The sequence below is a fragment of the Buteo buteo genome, chromosome 4, assembly GCF_964188355.1.
Source record: "Buteo buteo chromosome 4, bButBut1.hap1.1, whole genome shotgun sequence".
Lineage (NCBI taxonomy): Eukaryota > Metazoa > Chordata > Aves > Accipitriformes > Accipitridae > Buteo > Buteo buteo.
In genome coordinates, this window is record NC_134174.1 from 29,748,345 (window position 1) to 29,773,634 (window position 25,290).

Genomic DNA, 25,290 nt, shown 5'->3' on the forward strand with positions numbered 1-25,290 from the left:
ATCGAAAGCACGTAGCTGCATGCTTTCGGTATTGCTTCTGGGAGCATGTGCACCACCTTGTCCCAAGCCATCGGCAGGATGCAGGATGTAGGCTTGGCCCCTATGTCTTCTCCAATTGCTCCTCATCATAACCCTCCTCCCTGGGGAGGACCCCCCCACTGCCAGCACCTACCCGCTCCAGGGCCCTCGATGCTGTAGGTCACCACGCCGTTATCCCCTTCATCCAGGTCAGTGGCGGTCATGGTGATCACCGATGTCCCTGCCGGCTCGTTTTCATAGACGCTGGTGCTGAACTGGCTTTTGCTGAACTGGGGCCTGAAGTCGTTGATGTCCAGGACTGTGATCAGCACCTTTGACAAGGCACAGCCGGCTGGGTGACGTGAGGCTGGAGACAGCCGGGCAGCCCCTGGGGGCCATACCCCTGCCGTGACCTGCGGTTCCACGGCAGGAGCACGGTGCCCTTCCTGCTATTCGTTTAGCTCTGCTAGCTGAATTCCTGCCTCCAACAATGGGGGCCACCGCGGCTGGGGCACCCATTCACGCTGGAGCACTTGCAGACAATAGCATCGCCCTTCCCTGCCCCTCCTGCTCCATCCCCTCCTGCTGACGTGCTGTCCCCGTGGCACAAAGTCCCCTGCGCCATCCACCCCACGGCCCCTGGCGTCATCTGGTCTTCCTTCTGCCCAATTCCTCCGCGAGCCACCCGCAAGCTCGCTGGGGAGGAAGGCCTGAGGTTTAACACCTTCTTGCTGGTGACCACCACGCGAGGGGTGGTGGGAGGAGGAGAGCCCTACCTGCACAGAGTTCTCCCGACGGTTACTGGAGACATCCCCAGGGTTGTCCCTGGCCACGGCCGTCAGTGTGTAGTGATCCTTCTTCTCCCGGTCCAGGGCTGACAGGATGTAGATGTCACCCTGCAGCACACAGAGACCTTCAGGTGGACCTCGTCTGGCAGAGCTGGTACTCGAGAAGGGGCAGAAGGTGAGGTGTGGGAGCAAGGCACAAGGTGGGCCAATCTCAGCCTCCCCTCCCTTTCCCCGCTCTGTTCCAGCCTCGGCTGGCTCCTTACCGTGTTGGGATTTATCCCAAACTTGCCCTCTCCATCCCCCAGGCTGTACTGGATGAGAGCAAAACGCCCAGAATCTGCATCCGTGGCCTTGACCCTCAGGATGACCGTACCCAATGGCACGTCCTCAAAGACAGCTTTCTGCAAGCAAAGGGAGCAGGCAGGACCGGTTGTTTCATCACTTGCTGTTTTAGCAGGCAGTAACCGAGGGCGTAGGGTGGCACCCAGGGATGGGCACAGCTGGACCCAGAACAAGACGTTCACACAGAGTACATTGGTGGGTTGACCATCTTCTTCACATGGTTCAAGCACAGACAGAGGGAAGAGAAGGTGTCCCTGGAGAACCCCCAGCTCTGTGCCTGTCCTCACCAGGCAGGCACTGCCCAGCCCCACGCAGACTTGAACGGGGGGAGCCCAGCTCACCTGGTAGGAGGGTTGGCTGAAAACAGGATTGTTGTCATTGATATCCACTATCTGAAGGTACACGGGGATTTCGGCAGATCTGCGGGGAGAGCCGTTGTCGGAAGCTCGGATGGTGAAGTTCAGCCACTGCACCTCCTCGTAGTCCACCGTCCTGTTGGCCACGACCTTCCCTAGAGGATGGCAGACCCTGAAATGAGAAACCTGTCCCAGGCCACCGACCCGCCCCAGACTCCCACCTCCCCAGGCCACCGACCTGCTGACTGGTCTTCGAGGCAGGCATAGCCTTCTGGGGAGAGGTTCAGCAGCTCATAGGTGATCTGCCCATTGGCACCTTTGTCTGGGTCCACTGCTGAGATGGAGATGAGTGTGGTGCCCTGCGTGGCTCCCTCCAGGATCCTCTCGGTGAAATAGGTGACCCCAAAGGGGCGGAAGCGGGGTGTGTTGTCATTGACATCCAAGACGTTGACTGTCAGCTTGGCTGTGGCCATGGTGGAGACCACAGAGGAAGAGGACAGGTGAGAAAGAGAAGGGAAAGAAGGAGGGGAGAAGGAGGGGTTGTAAAGTTACAAGCATGAAACTCCATGAAAACCAGCTAAATGGAGCTGGTTCATCAAGAAAAATGGCAATATTCAGCAAAGCCGCTATGCCCTGAGCTGACTGTGCGACAGTCTCCTACATCAGACCTGCTCCTGATCTGTGTGTGCCTTCTCACACACGGGCCTGGATTTACCAGGACCAGGGTGGCAAGACATGATGGGTGTCTCCCATGGTATGGTCATGGGCATGTGGTCCTCTCGATCCCCTGTGCAGCCCTGGGATCTCTGGGACATTTGCTAAAGGAGGGCTCAGAGGAGAACCCAAACGTGATGGGAGATGGTGCAGGACTGTTCCTGCTGGAAATGTTGCTGATCAGGATGGAGAGGGAGGTGGGAGAGCTGCTGGCTACCCAGAACATGCACTGGTGCTTGGGAAAGGCTGTGCCAGCCCCCGGCAGCTGCCAGCCCTGGTCCCACGCTCCCTGGGTAAAGCCCACGCTTACCATTGGGCACGCTGACCGAGCGGTCGATGACTTCACTGGCATTGTCGTGGACGGAGATGGTGACCTCGTAGGTGGCCACCAGTTCCCGGTTGAGGGGAGTTTTGATCTTCACAGCTCCTGGGAACCCCAAAAAGATGGGGGGGGTCACAGGCTGTGCCTGCATCCCCCACTGAGGACCCTCAGCAGACCAGTCTGGACCAGCCGACTGCTGCACCCTTGGCTGTGCTTGCTCTCCTGCCTCTCCCCAAAGGCTAAACGGGGAAAACACTTGACAGCTACAGGAGGAGACAAATTCTCTCCCCTTGCTCTCCATCTCCTGCCTTCCTGCCTGCTCCGCTCTACCCAGCTAACAGGTTCTCACGCTGCCTCAGCCAGGGTAAGGGTTTGGGTTGTGCCGACAAGAGGGGTTTGGGAGCAACTGCTGCTGCTTCCCCGCACGACCCCATCCACCTTAGATCAGCATCCGTGCGTCTTTAAAACTCTTGTCCCGTATCCTTTCCAACAAGGGTGTTTTTCTTTCCCTGATCAGCTCCGTGCTTCCAAAATAGATGCAGGGAGCTCCTGGCTCTCCTTCCCCAAGGGCAGAGCCCACCACCTACCCCAGAATCCCCCCCTTGGTCCCCGCAGCGAGGGTGCCCGTGTCCGGTCTGCCAAGGCTGAGCAGCCCCAGGCCTGCAGCGGGGCCGCCTGTGATGGTGATGGGTGAGATGGAGGAAGGAGATGGACAGTGCTGAGAGACAAATGAGCACAGATAGAGACAAACCTGGTGGGCCAAGAGGCGGAAAGGAAAGAAAAGGGTTAGTTAAGTCAGTTGGGTGGGGGAGAGAGGACAGGGCAGGGTGAGACAGGGCAGCTGGAGGAGGAGAGCGGGGAGGCAGGAGGGGAGCATCATCTCCCTGTGCCTCGGACACCTACCTCCAGGCAGAGAAGAAGCAGAAGCAGAAGAGAGTAGAGGGGTCCGCATCGCCCGCGCAGCCCTTCCCGCTCTCCTACCTGTCCTAAAATCCACCGCGAACGCTCCTTGCTGGTTGGGGACCAGCGCATCCGTGTCGTCGCGGGCCACAATCTCCAGCAAGTAGTACTCCAGGCGGGGGTGGAGGTCCCGATCGATGGCAGTCACCTCGGCCACCACAGTGCCAGGGGCGGCCGACTCGGGGACGCTGACCGTCTGGATGGGGTTGATGAACTCAGGCCGGCAGTCATTGACGTCATCGATGAAGAGGCTGACGGTGGCGGTGCCCGAGAGCGCTGGTGTGCCCTGGTCCACGGCCACCACCGTCAGCCGGTAGGCATCTCGCTCCTCCCGGTCGATGCTGATGTTGGCCACGCGGATCACCCCCGTGGTGGCATCAATCAGGAACCTGTCCTGGCCACCGCTCTCGATCCGGTAATCCAGCTGCTGGTTGAGGCCGCTGTCGGCATCCGTGGCCGTCACCTGGAGGATGGAGAAGCCTGGAAAGGGGGGACGCAGCCCTCTCAAGTGAGGGTTGGAGGGCAGCAGCAACAAGCCCCCAGTCCCAAGGCAAATACCATCAAGCAACATGGGCAGCCCCAATTCCCAAATCTTCCCTTCAACCCTATCCTGGCCAGCCCTGACACTAGGATTGGGATCTTCATGGTCCCAGGGGCACACCCAGTTCTCCCCACTGCCCACCCTCACCTCCAGCCCCATCCTTCTCCTGACCTGGAGGGCTGTTTTCCCGCAGCCGCGCTGTGATGGATGCCGGCTGGAAGACAGGGCGGTTGTCATTGTCATCCAGGATGGTCACGGCCAGGCTGGCGGTGCTGTTCAGCCCCCCCACGTCACGAGCCACCAACGTGAACTCCAGGCAAGGGTCTGGCAAAGCCTCTCGGTCTATCACGCTGCCAGGCTTCACCGAAATGACACCTGGAGAAGGGGAAAAGACTCCTGACAGACCCCACGGCTGACTGGTGGCCCTGGGCTGGGGACAGGGACCTGCTGAGCCACCCCACCTGTCCTGTTGTCGATGACAAAGAGGTCCAAGGATGCCTCCAGGAGCTGGTAGGTCACTATGGCGTTGATGCCCTGGTCACCATCCAGAGCTAGGATGGGTCCATTGAGCACCGTGACCAGAGTCCCTGGATGGGATCATAAAGGTTAGGGAAGGTGGCAGCCCCTTGTGGACCCCCCACGTCCCCCTCCCACCCCGGTGACGCATGAGGGACGGCAATGAATGGATGGAGGATTTGACAAGAGTGGGGCCTCGCGGGGCACGAGGCAGCGGGGGGGCAGCTGCTGCAGCCTTGCAGACCGACTCGTGAGGCCCAGGCAAGGTGGTGGGACGTCCGGCTAAAAACAAACAGACAGACACATCCATCAGATGGGCGGCACCAGAACCCTGCCGCCAAGGGCATCACCTGGAGGCACTCAAACCCTTTGCCTGGGATGTCCCTCAATGGTGGGACAGGGAGGTACCTGAGGTCTTGGAGCAGGGAGCAATTTAAATGGCAGGAAGGCATCAAAAAAAAGAAGAATATTTCTAGCTCTTTGGCTGGGAAATGTCTACCTGGACAGGCTGGACTGTTTTATCTCTAACCAAGATAGCAAGGTGGCTCCAGGTGCTGGTGATGGCGAGATGGCAGCCCATCTCCTGCAGGCACATTGGGCAGGTTGGTGCCCTCAAGGCTGCCCCCAGGGATCAGCTCAGACCACAGGCACCTCTTGCTGTCTGCAGCTGGGCAATTCCCAAACAGGTCTGATTTCTTGCAGGGTTGTGCCTGAGCTGTGCTAGGAAGAGTTTCCACCAGCAGCATGGACCAAAGCTACGGTATCCTCAAGGCTGACCTCCCCGGCAGTCGGCAGGAGCCCCTCATACTCGGCATTCCTGTCCTACTGACCTGCAACCTTCCCCTGCTCAGCGTCGTGTCTCCTCCACGATGGCCAGGAGACACCTCCCCTAGCCCAGCCCCAAAGGGAGTCTCCAGGAGCCACTAAGGGAGCAAAGAGAGACCTACCTGGGGATGAATTCTCCGTCACCTCAGCCTGGTAGGAGTTCTGGGTAAAGAAGGGACGGTTGTCGTTCTCATCCGCTATGGAAATGACCAGTAGGTCAAAATCCTAAAGGAAAACAGGGACAAGAGGGTGATGACCACAACATCCTTTTCTTGAGCTCACGTCCCGCCTCTCCCACCTCCAGTTTGGTGCTGGTCAGAGCTGGAGCCCTGTGCAACCATGATGCTGTGCTCCCTGGCCCACCCTGGAGGGTCTGCAGGAACCCTCAGCCTGGGTCCTTTCCCAGCCTGCGCCCTGAAGGGTGATGCGTGGGACATCTTGGCAGGACAGGGTGTCATTGTGGTTGTCCAGCTCTCCAGCCCAACCTTTCCCACCTACCATGACATCTACTGCTGTTGCACGGAGTCAACATGCGATGTTGGACTTGCCCTAAACCCTACTGGTCCTGTTCTCTGCTGGGGAGGGGGTTGCAGCCCTTTCCTTGTGACCCCAGATGCTTTTGGGAGATGAGGCTGCTACTGGAAACACTGTGGGTAAGTACACTGCCTGGTTTTGGCCACAGCAGGAACCCGTTCTCCCACCCACCCTGGCACCTGCATCACTGGAGGCCCCGGCAGTGTCTGTAATTACCCGCCTGGCATTGCGTATGTTCTCGGGGTTGTCCTTCACCGTGATGGTCAGCCTGTACTCTGCCAGCCGCTCCCTGTCCAGCGGGCGGTTTACGTAGACGATGCCGCTCTACTCAGAAAAAAGGGAGGAAAATAGGTACAAGGGACGTGAGGAGTGCTTCCTCCGGGGCATCTCCTGCCAGGGCAGGGATGCCAGGCGGCTCCCATGGGTGCCCAGGGAAGGCAGGGCTCCGGGGCCAGAGGTGCCCACCCTCCATGTCCCGGCATCCCACCCCCCTGTGGGCGTACGGTGCTGTTGATGTAGAAGGCATTCTCTGTGTTCCCCGCTGTTATGTCGAAGGTCAGGAGGGCATTTGGTCCCTTGTCCGCATCCCGGGCGAGGACGCGGGTGACAAAGCTGGAGACGGGGGCGTTCTCGCTGAGGGTGAGGTTCATCGGGAGGTTGAGGAGCACGGGGTCGTTGTCGTTGATGTCCAGCACACGGACGCCCACCAGGATCTGCCGGGAAGAGAAGTGGTGCGGGCACGTGGCACCCATTTCCATCCCTGCCATCCTTATTTTGCCCCCCCTAGGCAAGATGTGGGCTTCCCCACTCAGCCCATTATGGTCTGGGGGAGGAAAGCCCCAGGGACAGGGGAAAGGAGAAGGGGAGGAGAGTGAAGGCAGAGACAAGGAGGAAGGAGCTGAGGGTGGGGATGGCACCCCACAGCCCCTCACGCCACCCAGGGGGACTCACCGTGGAGCTGAGTGGGGGCACCCCCCGGTCCCGGGCGGCAATGGTGAGGTTATAGAAGGGGATGTTCTCGCGGTCCAGCTCAGCATCCTTCCGCACCCGCAGCTCCCCTTCCACCGGGGAGATCACAAACTCCCCTGCCAGAGACAGCAGGGCCCTGGCTCGTGCCGTGCTGCTGCAAATGGCCCCGTTCCCCAGGGGAACGGCTGGTTTCGGAGCCGGGGGACAGGCACCATGGTGGGTTTGGGGACAAAACCATGTCTGTGGCAGCTGGGGACTATCCTGGATGCACCCCCAGGTACCAGCAGGAGCAGGGGATGGGTTGAATGGCCAAATAACCTGCATCCCTTGGCTGGGCCTTTCTGAAGATGCCAACAGCCCTCCGGGCATTTGCCCATGCCCTGTGATGGCCAGAGCAGGGTGGGCTACACGGCACGGACCCACCCAAGCTGAGGGGTTGCGTCCTGGTTGTTCTGGAAAAGCTTTGCAGCGGGGTCAGCTGGGAGATGGGACCGGGCTCCGCCTGGGCTAAAGTCACCACCCATTCCCGGAGGGACAGCCCTGGTTAGGGATGCCACCTGCTCTGGGCTGCTGGTGGGGCTGGAGCTACAGCTTTGTCACGGGTTGCAGAGCAACTCGGTCCCCAAATGCCCTGCAAACCCACAGGGGTGAGGCAACGGGGCTGTGTAATTACAGCTCTCGGTTTCTACTTCTGCGGTCTTGTTTTTCGCTCTTTTAAATTTTTTTGCCTTTATTGTTTAACATATTTCCCCCCTCCCTTGCACAACCCCCGGCCACCCCCTTGGCCAGCCATGAACAGGTTAAGTTTCCTGTTGCTCAAAACAGGATTTCCTGGTGTCGAAAGGCTGAATTCGCAGAAGCGCTCGCTGGGAGGGAGGACGGCTTTTCTGAAACGCTTCCGCCTGCGCTCCGGCAAGCCAGGTTCCTCCATGGGGCAACCAGAAGAAGAGGTGATGCCCCCACGTCCCCGCTCACCGAGTGGGTCCCCGGCGATGATGCTGTACTCCACTTGCCCACTGGGTCCCGAGTCGCCGTCGTGGGCCAGGAAGGTCCAGACGCGTGGGCCGGGCTGCCCTTCCGTGACGTCGAAGGGACCCTCGTAGGGCCGCGGGAAGGTGGGACAGTTGTCGTTGATGTCGTTGAGGTTCACCAGCACCTGCGGTCAGGGTGAGCGGGTGGAGGGCGGTGAGAGGAGAGGGATGGAAGGGGGAGACCAGCCCTCTGGCCATGGGAAGCCGTGGACAAGTGACATTGTAAAATACCTCCCGTATCTCTGGCTTTGCTGGATTCACCGAACATCCAGCTCACAGTTCAGAGACTCAAACTCAGTTATTCCTGATCAAGCCCATCCTACAGCAACACTATGAAACTCCAGTCGCACACAGGTGGGGCCCTTTTCAACCTCTGGGCCACACAGAATGATGGAGAGGTCAGTGCAAAAGCCCAATGTTCTCCACATTCACATCCTGATACCCAAGCTGGATAGACAAAAACCACAGACATGGATTTGACCACCAATCTCTGCAGCCAGCTGCACACTTGCTCACTCCTTTTCCTCCACCAAGGGCTTCATTCCTAATGCTGAGTAAACTTGAAAAAATTTGCAGCTTGTGTCCTTAGTCCAACACAAAACACCACCATTGGCACGTTTCCCCTCTTAGCATCCCTTCCTACGGCACACTTAGCTGCCTAGAAATCTATTATACAGATCTCAAAAAGGGAAAGCATCAACAGTTTTAGGGCAGAGTAGACCACGGGGCTGCTGGCAAAGCTGGGGCTCCAACAAACTTGAGTCTTGCTTTTTACCTGAGTCACACTACATAGAAGATATTTATATAGCTCTATACTATATTGCAAAGAGGGTTATTCCATTGCTCGGCTTCAGGGACCTTGCACAGCACAGAAACGCTGCCTGAGGATGAGAGTCTCCAGTGACTAATAAAAGGTTGAGATTTGGTGGTATGGGTGGTCACAAGAGATACTGAAATATGAGGAGCTTTCCGACCTCCGGGGTTAGAGGATAGTAAAATCCATCAGATGGGCATTTGTTACTGGCTAAATCTACACAAGAGTGTATCTGAGTCTCTGCTCCACTTCCTAGCAGTGGAGAAAATAAACACTGGCACGCCTTATCAGGGTGATGGATTTCCCATCACTTGGGATCTTAAATAATCATTAAGCCTCTTCCTAAAAGCTATGTTTTCATACAGTGCTGGCACAAACTCCATGGGCCGTGTAGGGAGGGTGTTTCCTATCCTTTCTAGCTTCAGAACTTGTTGCTGAAGGGGTTTCCAAGTTCACATCTCCTCTTGGGCCAAGAGCAGGGAAAGCTCTGCCTTTGCCTGCAGCACGTTGGCAGCTGCCGCCTTCCCTGCTGGCAGTTAAACCCCAGGTCTTAAGGTTTCCGCTGCAGTTTTCCTGGGCCAGGAAGGCATCTCCAGCGGTATCAGATGCACACATCTGAAGGCTTCCCCTCAGCCCAAGTGTGGAGCACGGCACTGCCAGCCTTGCGGGGACAGATTTTATCCATGGAAATCTCCCACACTGATATCTCCCCTTCAGTTTCTCTTTTTTCCTTTGCACACAAGAACTTATCTCCTTTTGGGGCACTACAAAATGCTTGGCTCGATATCTGGGTGAGGCATAACGGTCCATGATAGGGAGCCAAGGCAGAAGATCTAACCGATCTCTTCCACCTGTGGACCCCAAAATCAATGTGGGCACGGAGAATGTCTGCTGTACAACCGGTCAAATTTTGGTTTCGGTCACAAAAATAATCGGGGTATTCAATTCCTGCAAAACATTTGCTTTGGAGCTGCTAGTCTGCCCTCCCCACACTTTGAGCAGTGCACTGAGTTCAGGTCACCGTGGTCCAGGAAAAATGGAAGAGCTATAGAGAAAAGCAACACAAAAATGACTAGAGGCTTTAAATAACCTCCATACAAAGAATGAAAAAGGAATTTTAAAAGTAGATAAATAATCTGAGAAGATAAAGATGAAGCAGAAATTAATGCTATAGCAATGCTTTACTACCTACTGTCCCTTCAAGCAAGAAGGACCAAGGGGACATCTAAAGAAAACATAATGCAACTTCAAAGCAATTCTGGGAATTTCTTCTGTTTGTGTCTTTGCAGGACCAAATAATTGAGCTAATTAACCCAGGAGTAGTGTCCCCTGCCTATGACCCTATTTTGCAATGCCCATGAGGGAGCAGGGTGACAGCAACTGGGCAAACAGGCCGCAGTTGGGAAAAGCGACTGGTGACCACTGGGAAGGAGATGTGAAACCGCTTGTGTGAGGGGGAACTCCTCAACCTCGACGAGGCTGCAGTGTCGCAACCCCGCCGGCAGCTCCCTACCGTGGTGGTCGATGTCAGCCGGCGCGAGATGACGGGGCACTGGTCGGTGGCGGTGATGATCAAGGTGTAGCGCCCGTGGCTGATCTCGTAGTCCAGCTCCTTCACTGTGCGGATCTGTCCCTGCAAGGCGAAGGGAGAGCGGCCGGGAGTGAAGGGAGCGGGACGGGGACACGGCCGGGATGGGGCTGGCATTCTCACTGACCGTGGCGCTGTCGATGTGGAAGGTACCCAAGATGTTGCCTTCAGTGATGCTGTACGCAACAGTGCCGTTGGGTCCCTCGTCCCGGTCCAGGGCCTGCACGGTGACGAGGGTGGCGTTGAGCGTGGCGGGACCTTCGTCGAGGGTCACCTCGTACAGCTGCTGCTGGAAAGCGGGAGCGTTGTCGTTCTCGTCCAGGACGGTGACGTACACGGCGGTGGTGGCCTGTGGGACACGGGGACATCGTGTTAAGCGCCGTAGAAGGATCGGCTCTGCCGCCCCTGGAGCTGGCTGGGGAAGGCTGGACCCGTCAAGGTCAATGACCAACGTGGGCTCAACCCTGCCAAAAGACACAAAACAGATGCAGGGCTCAAAACGAAATGAGCCATGGCTGCAGACGCATCTCCAGGTAACGGTTGGGTACGGAGATAAAGGTACAGAGATTAAATCACATCCTTGTTCCCAAGCAAAGCATGCCTCTGTGGGATCCCTCTCCCTTTCACCCAGTTTTTACCGTTGCTGGTCATACTGGGGAGCAGCCTGTGGCAGAGGGAAAGCCAGAAGCTGAACCCCATCGTGCCTTGCTGCCTTTGGAGGAGGCATGTGTGAGTCCTCACCTTGACGTTGGGGTTGTTATTACTGAGGGTGGCAACATGGTAGGATGGAAAATACCTGGACATGATGCTGCCATGTCTCTGGGCAGGAACAAAAGCGAGCATCTCGGACAACCGGACTGACCTCCCGTGGGTCCCATCATCTACCTGCTGACCACAATTCCACCACCAGTCAGGCTCAGCCTCTCCTGACCTTCTTCCAGCTGTACCTGGCCTTGCACAGGCACTTGGATGTCCTTACTGAAGGCTGTCTTCTGGGTGTGTCACCATGGGGGCACACCTGGGGACAGGGAGGTGACAAAAGCATGCCACCCTGCCTAAGGGCTCAGCTCAGAGATGGGGGTCTCCGGACGATAAACCATTTTCTTGAAGTCTCTGGACTTTGTGCCCACACCTTCCCCAGCCACAAATTTCTTCCAGCCAGGCAAGGGTTACATTTTTGACAAGAGCACCACAACCCCGTTTGCTGTAAAAACCACAAAGCCACAGTGTAATTAGCTCCTTTTCTATTACACTGCACGCTCCAAATTCAGAGCAGGTTAACAGCAAATTTTCCTGCGGTTTGCAAACCTCCACCTGTCTCCAGGCTCCACTTTCCAGGGAACACCGTGTTGAAATGAGGTGGCCCTCAGCTGCAGCCGGAGATTTTTTTTTTTGGATGCCTTTTGAATTCGAAGCAAGGCTCCAGGAGGAGTTACGGCCACGGTGCTGCTTTGCTATTTGAGGGCAGAGTAAAGGCCTCCCCCTGTGTAAATGGGCTGCGGGAGGGGGATGCTTTGCTCCCCTTTTTTGGGGGGAAAAGCTCCATTCGCTTCCCTGAGCTGGCACCGCTTTGAGTTACACTTCCCCGTACCTGCCTCAGGAGGGTTTCTGCCCGACAGGTCCTCACAAACATGGGAAAAACAATAATTACAAGCAAAATGCACTTTAATCAAGCAAGCCCCAAGGGATTGGCTCCTGCCGGAGAAGGGGTGGGCGACCAGCACCCCAGCCCTGACGGCTCAGCACCCACATGTCCCCCCGGTTCGGCGAGCATCCTCCTCAGCTACCTCCTGTGCACCCCGAAAACACATGCAGGGGTACCAGCTTGCTCCAAGCTACCCCCTGCGATGCTGTAAGGAGAAAAAAAAAAAAACCAAACCAGCAGATGCACCCGCTGCTGCCCAAATGGGTAGGGACTGAAGTGTCCCCCATGGGCAGGGTGCCCCTTTGGGGTGCCGCTGCTCCCCTCCCGGCCACCCCCCGCTCCCTGCTGCATCTCACCTCCTGGGGGTGCTCGCAGTTCTCTCCATTGCCGCACGTAATATCTCAATGAAATTTCCTGTGTGTGTGCGAGTCCGGCTGCCGCTGCGGGGCTGCTCAGAGTGTACGGGTGGCTCCGCGGAGGTGAACTCCCTTCGGTCACCCCAGTCGCGATGGAGGTGACGTCCCCCCGGCCTGGGTTGCTGCTGGCCGCGCTCTGTCTGCTCGCTTCCCACGGTAAGCTCCAGCTCGCTTTCCTCTCCTCCCCGCTCAGAGAAACTCTCCTCGCTGGGGCAGAGAGTTTGCCCAGCCGGAGCTGTGCCTCGGCACAAGGAATTTGGGGGATTTGGGGGGTTATTTACTTTCTCACGCTGTGATTTTGGAGGGGGGGGCGGGGGCGGGGATCAAGCCAGCTTTTCACGCGATGCTGGTTGCGTCGGGGGAAAGGGGCCACAGGGGAGCTGCTGTTTTCAAAACTCTGGGATTGGGTTTTCCTCCTTCCTCCTTCGCTTTGATCTAAAGTGCGTGGAAGGAAAGCAGCACCCCTGGTCCCTGCCAGCCCCTCGGTGGGGATCCCAAGCTGGAAAAGGCACCCTTCGTCCCCGCGCGGCACTTTGCCCCGGCACCGCGGAGGTCCCTGGCTGCGCCGCGGTGAAAGGAGCGGAGAGAGGAGGTTTGTGTGAGCAGGGCTGGGATGCTCTCTCTGTGGATGCTCCGCTCCACCGTAATTGCTGGGACATGCCAGGCAGCTTCTCCGGGTGGGCAGCCGGCCGGGCCAGGACCGCCGTGTGCGGTCGCCGAGTTTCCCTTCCCTGAGCAAGCGCTTCCCAGTGCTGGAAGCTCGCCGGGCGCTCAGCGGTGTGGCGGGGGGATGCTCTGGGAGGGGGCTGCTTCATGCCTGACTCTGCACCAGCCCTGGCAGGCAGTGTTTCCATACTGGGGCTCCAGGGCCAGGCAGTGAAACAGGGGCAGTGGCAATTAAAACCGCAGTTCGTCTGTGGCCGGAGGGTCAGAGAATAAAGCTGGGAAGGACCGCGGTCCCCCCCCGCCCTGCACAGGTGGAGGACGAGCATCCTATCGGGCTTGGCTTTTCCCTCGGTGCCGGGATGACAAAGTGACCGCTTCCAGGATTTCTGCCATCACATCCCCAGGAAGAAATGATGCCCTGCTCCAGCAGGGCAGGGGGTCCCTTCTCCTCTCTCCTCTGGGACAGCAAGGCTGGTGTGGCTTGAAGCATGCTTTGCTTCTCATCCGAGACTCTCAACATCAGGGAACGATTCCCAGCATTTCTGTGGGGCTTCGAGTTATTTCATTTATGCATCTGGGGTGCTGGGACTGAACAGCAGGCCTTCTGCAAGGCAACAAGCTCGGACGCCGATGTTCAACGTGAGCCTGGTGCCAGAGGAACTGAGCTTTGTGCAACCACGCGCTTGCCAAAACTTTCTGAACCCCCAGCTAATTTTAGCAGGGCTTGATGGAGAAGTAGCGCCCTTGGAGACATCCAGCTCCTACATAGTTTGGGGATGCTGGCAGCTAGCTGGATGAGGAAGTGGTTCCTCTCCACCCAAGGGATGGCAGCTGAGCTGGGCTTTCCAAAATCACATCCCAAGCGCAAAGCTGGCGTTGTGACCCTGTCCCCGAGCCAGGGCTGTGCTGGGAGAGGAGCAAGGCAGGACCCTCCGGTGGCTGCAGCAGCTCCAGGCTGCTTTCCCCACGGCCTGGATGATGGGTACCCAGGGAGCAGCCCTGCTGCTGAAAAGCCATTTGGCTCCTTGGGATGCAGGAATGAGGGCCATTAACACAGGCACCTCTGGCATCTTCAGTGAATTTTTTCTCTCCTTTTTCTTTCCTGCTGTAAGTACTTGTGCTGAGGTATGGATGCCCCTGCACATCTCACCTGGCTGATAACTCTGAAGCATAACGACAGCACAGTGGTGATGGGGCTTGTGGCACTTTCATGTCAGGCTGTTACAAAAGCTCCCAGAAAAAGAAAGCCAGGTTCCTCGCTCGAGCACTGAGCAGCCGCTCTCTCTCTGGCAGCCTTTCCGCTGCGGTGGGTGAGGCCCTCCAAAGCCTGCAGCCCTCCCACCCAGATTTCCCTGGAGTAGAAAGAGGTGGCATGATGTGGAAATCACTTCTGTAAGTCACAGGAGTGTAAATCAAACACCTGCTTGCCAGACTGGGGGACCAAAGTTAGGAGAAGCAGCCAGGAGAGGCTTTTGGTCACCAACCCAGAATTTGGCATGAAATCCTGTTTTATTTAAGCTGTTGGCTGGCAAAGCAACACAGCCTCCCCAGCATTAGCACTTTTTTGCATTTCGTTTTCTCTGAAAGGAGAGGTCCCAGGTTTCAAGCTAGGCAGTGGTGCCGGCACCAGGGATGTACCAGCGCTGCACTGGGCTCTGTGCCGCACCAATGCGACGCCACAGGTCAGAGCCGAAGATACCGAGGTGCCAAAGAGGAAGAGGGGCACTTTTGGCACCCACTTGAGACCTCCTCTGTCTTTACCAGATGGTGACAAGACGACAGCTCTTGGCTCGGACCTTGAGGGGTACAGGCTCTCTCAGCCGGAGATGCGCGGAGACGGGCATCTGGCTTTATTTTGGCATTTGCCAGCAGCACTGACTTCAAAGGGAACGGTCCAACCGGGGTGGGATGGAGCCAAACCTGGGGTCTGGGCATGGAAGAAGCCCACAGTGCCCGGGGGAGATTAAGATCCGTGAGCTTTAGTGTAAAGACGCCGACAGAAGACATTTCCTCTGGGCACCATCTGGCATCTAGCACAGCTTTAAAGCCTCGTTACCTCTTGGGGAGGAAACAACAACTTCCCTGGCGCTGCTATAGGGCACACCATGCCTTGCCAGCTCTCCTCCCCAGCTGTTTGCTCCTCCACTCGATGGCTTTTGGAAGCCTTCCCCTGCTCGGGAGAAAGAAGGGAAGTCGGTAATGCCGAAGGCTTCGCACACGTGGTAACCTCTGCCCCTCCCCGCGGCTGGGCGCTGCTGCCGAAAGCGTGGGCTGTGTTGACTTTCCATCCAGCCGGTTCCCATCAAGCCCCGGGGGCGGAGGCTGGATGGTTTAGTAAGGCAGAGCTTTGCAAACGGTGCGGGGATGAGCGGGACGGCCCCTGTTTTATTTGGGGGGGGGGGGGGTGGTGGTGGAAAACAAAGACTCCCGTAGATACTTTTGCAAGGTGTTGGAAGTGTGGCTTCCTCCAATAGAGCCCTGGCTTCCCTTCCCCTGGCTCCCAGGGGAGCCCCGATGTGAATGGGACATTTCCCGTTGCGGCAGGTATCGAGAAACACATCTGAGGTGCCTTTTGTGCTCGATGCGCTGGCGAGGAGGTGGGGGACCCGTTCCGCTGCCTGCCAAAACCCGGCCAGCCTGGCCAAGCGCCCCGGCCCCAGCAGCATCTGAGGATGAGGAGCAGCCAGGCCTTGAAAATAAACTTAAACGAGGCAGCGTTGAGCTCAGGCCACGCAAACCTCTGCCCCAGAGCAGCCGCGGGGACGTGCTGCTGCTGGAGCGCCCTGCGGGATGCCGCAGCGATTATCCGGAGCGGTTCGGCAAAGCTCACGCCGTCCCCAGCTCTGCGGGAATCCTTGGCACTATGTGCCGCAGACTGGGAAGGGGGGGGTCCGATGGGGCAGATCCCTTCCCCAAAACCCCCCTTGTCCCTGCATAGCACCCTCAGGCAGGCTGCTGGGACTCAGGGGGCTTCATGGCTGTTCTTACGGGGCTTAAGAGGTCACCATCGTCCTAAACGCCATAAATAACCAGGAGGGGTGGAAGGCACGGAGGACATTTTCGCTTTCGCTCTCTCAAGCGGAGCCCCACGCCGGGGTGGTGACACGGTGACCCTGCAGGGAGGAGGACGCGATGGGGAGCCTCTCGCCTGGCTGGATGGCTCCGGGCAGGCGCAGCACACCCCGCCTGCGACTGACGCCCGCTCGATATAGCAAATGAAAAACCTCAAAGCGAAACGGCGGCGGGGCTAACGGCACAACAGGATGTTAGCAAAATAAAAGAACGTCTTGTCCTCGTACTGTCTTCTCTGTTGCAAACCAGCCCCGGGGAACCTCTTTTTTTTTGCTCAATAATTTAAAGAAAATGAACCTAGAATCTCCTTATTCTTCAGCTTTCAAAGGTGTCATTTGCAATTCTGCAAACACAAAGTGGTGGCGGAGCCAGAGCACCAGTCTTTGGTCTTTCCTCGCCCCTCACGCACAGCTCCCCTTACCCACCAGTACCCTCCACTGGTGCGCTGGGATGGGACCAGTAATGCCGCAGTAGGCCCCTCGCTCCTGTGCCTCTGCCAGGCCTCCCGCCCACGTTTCGCAGCCGGCAGCGGTCAGGGATTTCTTTCTGAACATTGTTTTCATTTCCAAGCAGCTCCTCGCAGTCGGCGTCGGCCAGTTCCCCCCTCTCCTCCCCAGGGGCTGAAAAACAAACAGGGTGGGACGTGCTCCCCGCCTGATCTCGGGGGGCACGGGCTCCTCCTAGCTATTTTCTTTTTTTTTTGCCTTTTTTTTTTTGAAGCTGGCTCAGCAGCACTTGCATTTCCTCATTCACGAGCCATACCTCGCTGCCCCGCTTCTCTTCTCATCCTCTGCATGCCTTGCAGAGGTCTGGTGCCCCATAGCAGCCCCCCACCTCTCTGCCCCACACCTCTGCCAGCTCTGGGCAAACTTCTCCCTCTCCACTGCTATTAAAAGCTATGCTCAGCTGTATTTAAAGCATGCCTCTCCTCCAGCGCTTATTTCTAGGGTGAAGTTGAGCTCGCAGTCCTCCTGGGATGTTGCTATAGAGCAAGCGAAGGGCTCACGCCACGCTTCCCATCTCCCTTGTCGTGGGGAGCTCACGAGTTTTTTTTGCCCTAAGGGCAGGGGTGAAGTCCTTTTTCCCTCTGCCTGCAGGCTGGTGTTGATGCTCTCCGATTGCTCTCTGCAACTCCTAGCCATTCCTCTGGCAAACCTGGGTGGTGGGGTTTGCAGTGCTTGTTTGGGGAGGGATCCCCGCTTTGCTACGAACTCAGGGTAAGGCCAGAACTGTAGGGTCTGACTCGGCCACCGTGCCTTCTCCCCGGCAGAAGGGCCAGCAGCTTTCCTGATCACCACCCCGTACTCGCTCTGCATCTGCCCCGAGGGCCAGAACGTCACCCTGACCTGCCGGATCAGCGGTCCCCTCGCCGACCGCCACGACCTGCTCTACAAAACCTGGTACTTCAGCAGCAACGGCGACCAGAGCTGCTCCGAGAAGAAGCACATCCGCAACGTCACCGAGAAGGAGCTGCACCACGACCCCGGCAAGCACCACGAGCCGCTGGGCAACGGCACCCAAAAATCCGCCCTTGGGGGGCAAGCCAATCATCACGGGGTGGAATTTGTCCCCGACCACCACGGTGCCTTTCACATCGTGGTGATGAACCTGACGCTGCAGGACAGCGGGAATTACTGCTGCTACGCGGTGGAGGCCAGGCGGGAGCACGGCAAACCCCACACCATGCAGGTCGCTCATGGTTTCGTGGAGCTGCAGATCCAGCAAGGTGAGGGGGGTCGAGGGGAGCCCCTGCGAGCCCCCCATCCATGCCAGGGGGCCTCGGGGCAAGGCAGCAGATGAGGGTTGGTGGGGGGGTGCAGCATCAGGGCTGGGGAGGCAGGGCAAGCTGATGCTGAAAGGCCAAGCTGTGTTGCAAGAGTGGAAGAGGAGCAGATGTTGAAGGTTTGAATTAGGGCCAGAGAGCACTGGAACATTTAAAAAAAAAAAAAGAAAAAAATAAATCAAGAGGCTGGAATGCAATAAAATCCATGCTACATAGTTTCACTGATCTTCTTCAACCTCTTTCTGGAAGAGAGGAAAACAAACCTCAACTTAAAAGGAGCTGGCTGGTGGTTCAAGCCTGGGTGAGGGCTGCAGGCATTGCTAGGGATGCAGGGCTTGTAGATAACCTTGAGGCAGCAGCCCAGGGGGGAGAGCTGCCCAGGGAGGCCCGAGATGGAGGAAAAGGCATCTCCTGTCCTTGATTTGCCACGTGAGGATAGACAATTTTTCTTTTAGACCAAAAAAAAAAGAGCCTGCACGGCCAGGGACGGGCTCTGCTGCCGCAAGGGAAAAGGGGTCTTGCAGCAGGAATTTCAGGGTAACCTTTCCAGGATTAAACTCTCGCATTTGGGATGCTCTGGGCTGATTTTCTCAATACTGGTGAGCAAAGGCAAGCACAGCTAGCAGGTGCGGGACCTCTGTGGTACCTGAGCGACTCCCTTGAGATCTAACACGCTTTTCTCTTCTCCTCTGCAGGCAGAGGAGGGCTTCAAAACTGCACGTTTCATACCACCACCAGCAAAGGTAAAGGGAAAAAACCTCTTTTCTCCAATGCACCGCTCGCCACCCTGGCCTGTGTATTTATTTCCCCAGGGATGGCTGCTTGCTATAAACACACCAGTGTCCCGATGCAACCTCACGGTCAGGTGTCAGGAGGGTGATTTCTGAGGCTGTCCCCACAGGGTGCATCTGACAGGCACGTCACCAGCCTGAGGAGAGATTCCTTTGGCCCGTCACCTGGACATGACTGTCCTGAAGCCCGCGGAGATCATTCACCCTGTGGTTATAAAGCACCTGAGCTCCCCCCTCACCAAAACACGATCAGGGATTTAGCAGCCACTGCCATGAGCAGATGGGAAGGGACAGAAAGGGAAAGAGTTGCAGGAACCTCTTGCAACACCCTGCTGCCATCCTAAGCCCATGCCACCTTGTCCCGAGCAGCGATGCTCTAGCAGGGGAAACCCAAATCTTGCTTGAGCACTCAGACGACATAGGGCTCCCCCAGTGCTGTGTCTAGACGCTGGAGGTGCCCACAGTTCGCTATGCAGGTGGTTTCTCAGTGGGTCGCTCCGTCTGTCCCTGTTTGCAGGCTGCTAAACGGGCAGATTTTGCTAAAATTGGTTTGCAGCATGGCTGGGGCCATGGGAAACTGCCCCCTGCTCCCCATGAGTAGTGCTTTCTGTCTCAAACCCTCAGTCTCAAGTGCTGGAACACCCTGTCCTGCCAGGCAAAGAAGAAAAGGGGGAAAAAACCAATCCCCCCTCAAAACACCACACCCAGAGCAAGACGCTGCTTCCCCAGATGGATGCGCAGGAGAGGAGGGCTTGAGCTGAACCTGCCCTTGATTTAGGCAGCCCTTGACCTGCCACAAGCCATCCCACGTGGACCCTGATGGCCACAAACATGCCCACAGGCTGCCAGCCTTTCTGGGGAGCCTCCATGGGTAGAGTACTCCAGGGGCACGTTCGTTAGCAGAGGCCTTGCGTAACGAGCCTTTTGATTCCCGAGTCCTTTGAAGCAGCCTGATTTTGACGAGCCAGCTGTGGGTTGGAGTCAGCACACTTTGAAATCGCTGGGAGCCTTTCTGCTGACTTCAGAGGGCTTTATCAGGGCCCCTGCTTCTCTCCTCATATCTAGAAGACCAAAGAAAGACCTTGGGATATCCTCCAGCAATGAAGGACTTTGGTCAAGGTCCTAAAATGATGCCTCAGAGCTTATGTCTGCAACCAGCATGGCATCCCAGCATAAATCCCTCTAGGAGCGGACTGCCTGTGCGTGCCGGAGCCGCATCGCATCAGGCGTGGGGCAACGCCGGCGTTGCCCTGTGCTTCTGCTACGGCTTGAGGAAACCGAGGAAACGCAAAGCGAACCCTCCCCACTGCCCGCTCCAGCTCTGCTCTCTCCTGTTGCAGATATCACAGCCGCAGCGCTGGCGACGGGCGCCTGCATCGTGGGCATCCTCTGCCTGCCCCTCATCTTGCTCCTGATTTACAAGCAGAGACAAGCCGTCAGCAGCAGACGTACGTACCCTCCCCTCGCCAGCCGCCGGCGGGGACACCCGTCTCGTCTCCCGGGCTGCGTCAGCATGGGATTTATGGGATGGGACATGTTCCGCTGGGGTGAGCTGGTTCGGCTGTCGCGAGTCCCACGGGTACCGTGGAAGGTGGCCCGAAGACAGGTCCCTGCCAGTTGCCTCCCCTGGGAAGGGGAGGGCATGCCTGCAGGCTGCCGGCGAGGAGTGGGGGGGTCCAGGAGCAAGGAGGGGGACCCACGAGGTCCGCAAGACACCCCGGGACCGTGCTGGGGGCACTGAGGCAGCAAAGATGCTGCCAGGCCCCCTCCCCGCTGAGCCCTTTCCTCCCCATCCACTGCGAGAGCTGGCTCATCCCTCCCTCCACCACACAGCTGAAATAGCTTTACCTCCTAAGTGACTGAAAAAGCCTTATTTGTGCTTTTTCTCCCCCTGCCTTTAAAAAAAGCCCTTATAAGTCTATAACAATAGGACTGCAGCAAGCCAGGTCTCCCCCCACTGCCCCAGCCCTAGAAAACCAGGCTGTGCTGAGGTGAAGCCGGCTCCCAGCTCCTGCCCGTGCCTGGCTTGCAGTGATTTCAGTAATTAAGCAGAAAGGGGCACCATCTTAACCGGCAGAGCCATTTCATCAGGCCTTGGGCAAGCCGGGGACCCTGTGGTTTCTCTCGCCGAGCTTGGTGGGTGGCTGTGCGGCTCTGAGCAAACCCTTTGGAGAAGTGGGTTTTTTTGCAGCAGCAGTGGGCGCAATGCTAGCCACGAGAACGGGAACTGCGCTTTCGACATCCGTCCCCGGCCAAAAAGACTGGCCTTAGGCTTTCACGCATCCATTTTGCCGTGGCCGGGGTGCAGCTCCCCCCCCGCCCCGTGCTGCAAATTGTCGCCTGGATGCTATTTAACCCAAAAGGGAAGGCAAAACCCAGAGGGGATTTGCTCCTGGGATGTCTCAGACCAGGTTAGCTACAGGTTATTTCCACCGGGCGCTTTCCATCGGCACAGTCTGGGCCAAAACTTGTGCGCCTGGGCTGGGGATGCTCGCCGTACAGCCGTCTAGCACGCCCGAGTAACACGGGCTGTGGGATCTGCTGTGGCAAAGGGGATGAGGAAATAAATAACAGGGTGCTGCACGGACAAACGCAAGGGCAGCCAAATGCTAGGGCAGGGTTTTGCAGAGCCCTGGGAGGGTGTCACAAGTGGGTGGTGGGTGCATCTGGTCATGAGCGGGGCCAGGCTGCAGCCCGGGCATCGCAGCTGCGCCTTGCCTTGCCCCGCACCGGCAGAAACACCTCCTTCCCCCTTCTTCGGAGCGTATGGTTTCAATCTGGGAGGAGGCTGGGCTGGGGAGTGAACAAGGCAGGAGACGGCAGGGATGCGGAGAAGGCGGTTTGGGAGCAAAGAAGAGGCTGATGCTAAAGAAGGGGGAAAGGGAGGGAGGAATGGAGAGGAAGAGGAGGAACTGGGCACCAGAAAACAGCACTGTTTTGGTGTTCTTCAGTGGCCCGTCTCTTGGGTACGTGAGCATCTACGTGACATACTTTTGCAACCAGATCCTCTAGCTGGGACGCGATATCTTGCCACAGTGTGGCAGGGTCTGGGTTTGACACTGGGCTTCACGCTGCCAGCACTCACACCAACCGTTTTGTCTTTGGCAGGTGCCCATGAGCTTGTCAGGATGGACAGGTGAGGAAACCCACGTGCTTCCACCTTCCCCCAAGCTCCTTGCGCCCCCTCTGCCCCCATCCCAGACCCCCCAAGGATCTTTGTCCTCTCCTCCCCTCCCCTCGAAGCCAGCGTGTGCCCTCAGCCCGGCAGAGCGAAGGGGATGCTGGTGGCACCCACGCCTGGGGTCCTGTCCCTTTCCGGGCAGCCGCTGTTTCTCTTCCCTTCCTCTGAGTGGGAAGCGTCTCCTTTCTTTTTGCCTGTGCCAAGGCATGCATCTCCCCCTGCTCCAGGAGAACTCGAAACCACGGTGCCTTTTGGCTAAGCTTTCCCCCCACTTGCTCTCAGCTGAGGTGCCACCACCTGAACCTGCTCCCTGTCCTGCTCGGTTGTTCCCAGCGCTCAGCCAAGACCCTAGGGATAAAAAAACCTCCTGAAATAAAAATGCAAATCCCCACCTCTCACACTCTCTCTTCTCCCACAGCAGCGCCCAGGGCATCGAAAACCCCGTCTTCGAGGCAGTCCCCTCGGCGAGCACGGAGCAGCGGCCCCGACCCCAGCTCTCCTACATGGCCAGCCGACAGCCCTCCGAGTCCGGCCGGCATCTGCTCTCCGAGCCTGGCACCCCCTTGTCCCCCCCCGGCCCCGGGGACTGCTTCTTCCCAACGCTGGGTGAGTGACCGGTGATGCTGAGCCCTCATGGGGACCACTGTGGGATGGGTGGGAAGGAAAGGGGCAGCGGCGGGGGGGTGGGTGGTGAACGGGAAAGAGGGGTTTAAATACCAGCTGCAAATTTTGTATTATGTGGGACATCAAGTCCCAGGGCTTTGAAGATGAGAAAGACCCAAATCCTCTGTTTTCAGTGCAAAAGCAAGAGTTTGGCCACTTCCCGAAGCATATCCCCGCAGCTGCAAGCTGGACTAATACCCCCGGTCTGTCCTTTTCCAGATCCTGTTCCCGACTCACCAAGTTCCTTGAAAGCCTAAAGACCCAGGAGGAAACCACACGCCCCAGCCGCAGCCGGGAGAGGCCAGGCAGCCACCACGCCATGCTCGCCCAGCCGAGACCCCCGGGGGGGCAGCAGGGCCACGGGCAGCAAAGTCTTAAAAAATGAAGCTGAGTGCAGGAGCCCTGCCCTTGCCTCCTGTCCCGGCTCTGCCCTGGGGCTGGAAGTGAACCTCTTTTGCCAGGATTTCAGTTTTTAACTACTTATTTCTATGGAGAAGAGCATGCCTCTGTACTGCTCACGTTTTACGGACTAGCTAAAAATTGGGGATGCAGGGAAGGAAGGATGACCCGCACCTGCACACTTCCCCGAGGATTTAACTTATTGCCAGGAGTTCAAGCTCTGCAACATCAACCTGTTTCTGCATCTTTGACTGAACATCCTCTCTGGGAGCGGATGGTGAAGTACCTTATCCACCGCGAGACAAAACAGGGTCACCGGCCAGCCTTGTACTACATTTTTCTTTGCAAAACAGGAAGGGGAGAGGCTCCCTGCCGCTGGTGGAGCCCTCCTTCCCCACCAGCCTTTTGAGACAGCCACGGACTGGCGAGCCTGCCGCGTTTTCGGCTGGACACGTGTCAGGAGGAGCCTTATTTCTGCTGCAATTTTATCCTCGGCTTGGGATCGGGGGAATTTATCTTTCTGTTTGTTTCATTATCAGTGCTGATTAAAAGAAAAAAAGGATGTTTATGGGTTTTGTTTGTTTGTTTTTGTTTTTTTTTAATGCCTGTAAATTAGAAAGTTCAGCTGGAGGGTTTTGGAGGATGTTCCTGTGACATGGCTGAGAGTCCCTGCGGAGAGGTGGAGGCACGGGAGCACACAGTGGGTGGTGGGAAACCCTCCGGCTGCCTTCCTCCCATCCTCCTAGGGCCAGCACGGCCAGAGCAACCATCCCCGGGACCACTGCCTTCAGCCACGCCGGGGGACCCTGCGATGCCCTGGGGGACATGGGTGCCCTCACAGCATCCTCCGTCCGAACACAGCACCCTGGCATTGCTTATCCAAAAGAAGCTGTGGGTCAGGCTCCAGCATGACTCAGCCCATGGCAAGGAGATAAAACCTTGTGGTAGACACTTTTACTCAAAAGGTGTGTTCGTTTTTTTTTTCTCTTGCTTCTATTTTTGTTGTAAAATGGGGAAAAAATTGCCACTAGAAAAACATAAACATTAGTCATACCAAAACAGCGTCAGACCTGAGCAACAGCCATACCAGGCAGCGTGCCCAGGCAGAGCATCCCCGGCAGCATGCCGAATTTTCACACAACGTAGCTGGAGGAAACAGCGTGTGCCTCTGCAATGGGCCGGGGACACCCTGGCCCGCTGCAGGATTTGATTAATCCGGCATTGGCTTCAGTAAAAGCAACTTCAAGATAGTCTGGCCGCGGGCAGAGGGATAAAGGAGAAGCCAGCACCAATGCCCCCACCGCGGATGTGACCTCCTGAGCACGGGACTCGTGCTTTATTGCCAGCCGTGGCTCGGCCCCTTTCCCGGCTTTTCTAGGGAAGCTCGCCCAGTGCCTCCAGCGCTTCCCTCTCCCCATCCCAGCAGCTGCAGCCGGAAAGGCACGCAGGGGATTTGCCTGCCTGCAGGTCCCAACCGCTTTGAAACCCTCTCTGAGTCTCTCCGTTTGCTAACAAATGCGCTGTTTGACGACAGAATAAAGCTTCGTTGGAAACGGGTTTCTCTCTGTGCTGCAGGAATCCCGTTTTTTGGGATGCCCTGTGCTGCAGGCAGGTGCGGTGGGTGGCAGAGGTGAGCTGAGCGGCCACGTTCTCTGCCAGAGGCACTGGTGCGGCACGTCGGGGCACCGCGTGGCATCAGGGACTGTTCCCCACCTGGAAAGCTCACCAGAAGGAAAACTAAAGACTTTTAGGGGGAAGAGGTGATGGCTACCCAGCGTTTTACACATGCTGGAGCAGGAGCCCTGGCACGCTGGGTGCTGGCACCCCGCCTTGGCCCCCACCACCGGTGGAGGAGACAGCACAGCGCCGCACCTTCGGGCAGGATGCTTACGGCGAAGGTGACCCAGCAAGATGCTTATGCCCTCACGGCCCTTGCCGGGTCCCACCAGCTCTTGCAAGCGCCTGGCGTGGGAACGCGCGTCGAGCTGGCTCCCCGCTGCCGGCTGTTTTCCGCTGCATCAGCACCCGGGACTTCGTTCGTGAGGAGCTGCCGCGGTGCTTCACCTGAACTCTTGTTTTGGAGTAGGTGGATGGGAACAGAAACTGCAGAGGCTGAAGCAGTCCTGGCTGGGAGCAGCTGCGAGATAGGCATCTTGGCAGCGAGGAGCGGCTTTGCTGATCCACCCTGCCTTGCTGCAGCTGCTGGTGCCCGGCTCTGCCGGTGCCAGGAGGAGCCTTGCTCCGGTGCGCGTCGGTGCTGCAGCTTCCTTGGGCAGACATTCTTCCTTCTGCTGCGGGAAGCGTCCCAAAGACTCCGGAGCAGGGCCAGCCCTTGGGGAGGTGCAGCTGCAGGCTT

General features: G+C 57.6%; 2 protein-coding genes across 3 annotated transcripts in view; one reads left to right on the forward strand and one right to left on the reverse strand.

Annotated features, from left to right (window-relative positions):
* CDH23 (cadherin related 23) overlaps nt 1-25,290 on the reverse strand; it is a 212,050-nt gene that overhangs the window by 7,909 nt on the left and 178,851 nt on the right. The window contains 20 exon segments of the mRNA XM_075025382.1: nt 173-350; nt 795-914; nt 1,070-1,207; nt 1,490-1,659; nt 1,743-1,967; nt 2,529-2,645; nt 3,522-3,980; nt 4,213-4,416; nt 4,503-4,639; nt 4,641-4,681; nt 4,683-4,742; nt 4,744-4,776; nt 4,778-4,839; nt 5,505-5,607; nt 6,133-6,240; nt 6,420-6,629; nt 6,868-7,001; nt 7,861-8,041; nt 10,244-10,363; nt 10,446-10,667. Of these exon segments, the coding sequence (XP_074881483.1) occupies nt 173-350; nt 795-914; nt 1,070-1,207; nt 1,490-1,659; nt 1,743-1,967; nt 2,529-2,645; nt 3,522-3,980; nt 4,213-4,416; nt 4,503-4,639; nt 4,641-4,681; nt 4,683-4,742; nt 4,744-4,776; nt 4,778-4,839; nt 5,505-5,607; nt 6,133-6,240; nt 6,420-6,629; nt 6,868-7,001; nt 7,861-8,041; nt 10,244-10,363; nt 10,446-10,667 (3,022 nt within the window).
* VSIR (V-set immunoregulatory receptor) lies at nt 12,366-23,502 on the forward strand. Of its 2 annotated transcripts, none has more exons than XM_075025379.1 (7): nt 12,366-12,535; nt 17,388-17,843; nt 18,596-18,643; nt 20,032-20,139; nt 21,800-21,827; nt 22,291-22,478; nt 22,755-23,502. In XM_075025379.1, the coding sequence occupies exons 1-7, from the start codon at nt 12,472-12,474 to the stop codon at nt 22,790-22,792; spliced, it is 930 nt and encodes a 309-aa protein (XP_074881480.1). In that variant the 5' UTR covers nt 12,366-12,471; the 3' UTR covers nt 22,793-23,502. The 2 variants fall into 2 exon arrangements, with proteins under 2 accessions (XP_074881480.1, XP_074881482.1); XM_075025381.1 differs by having other exon boundaries at nt 22,294-22,478.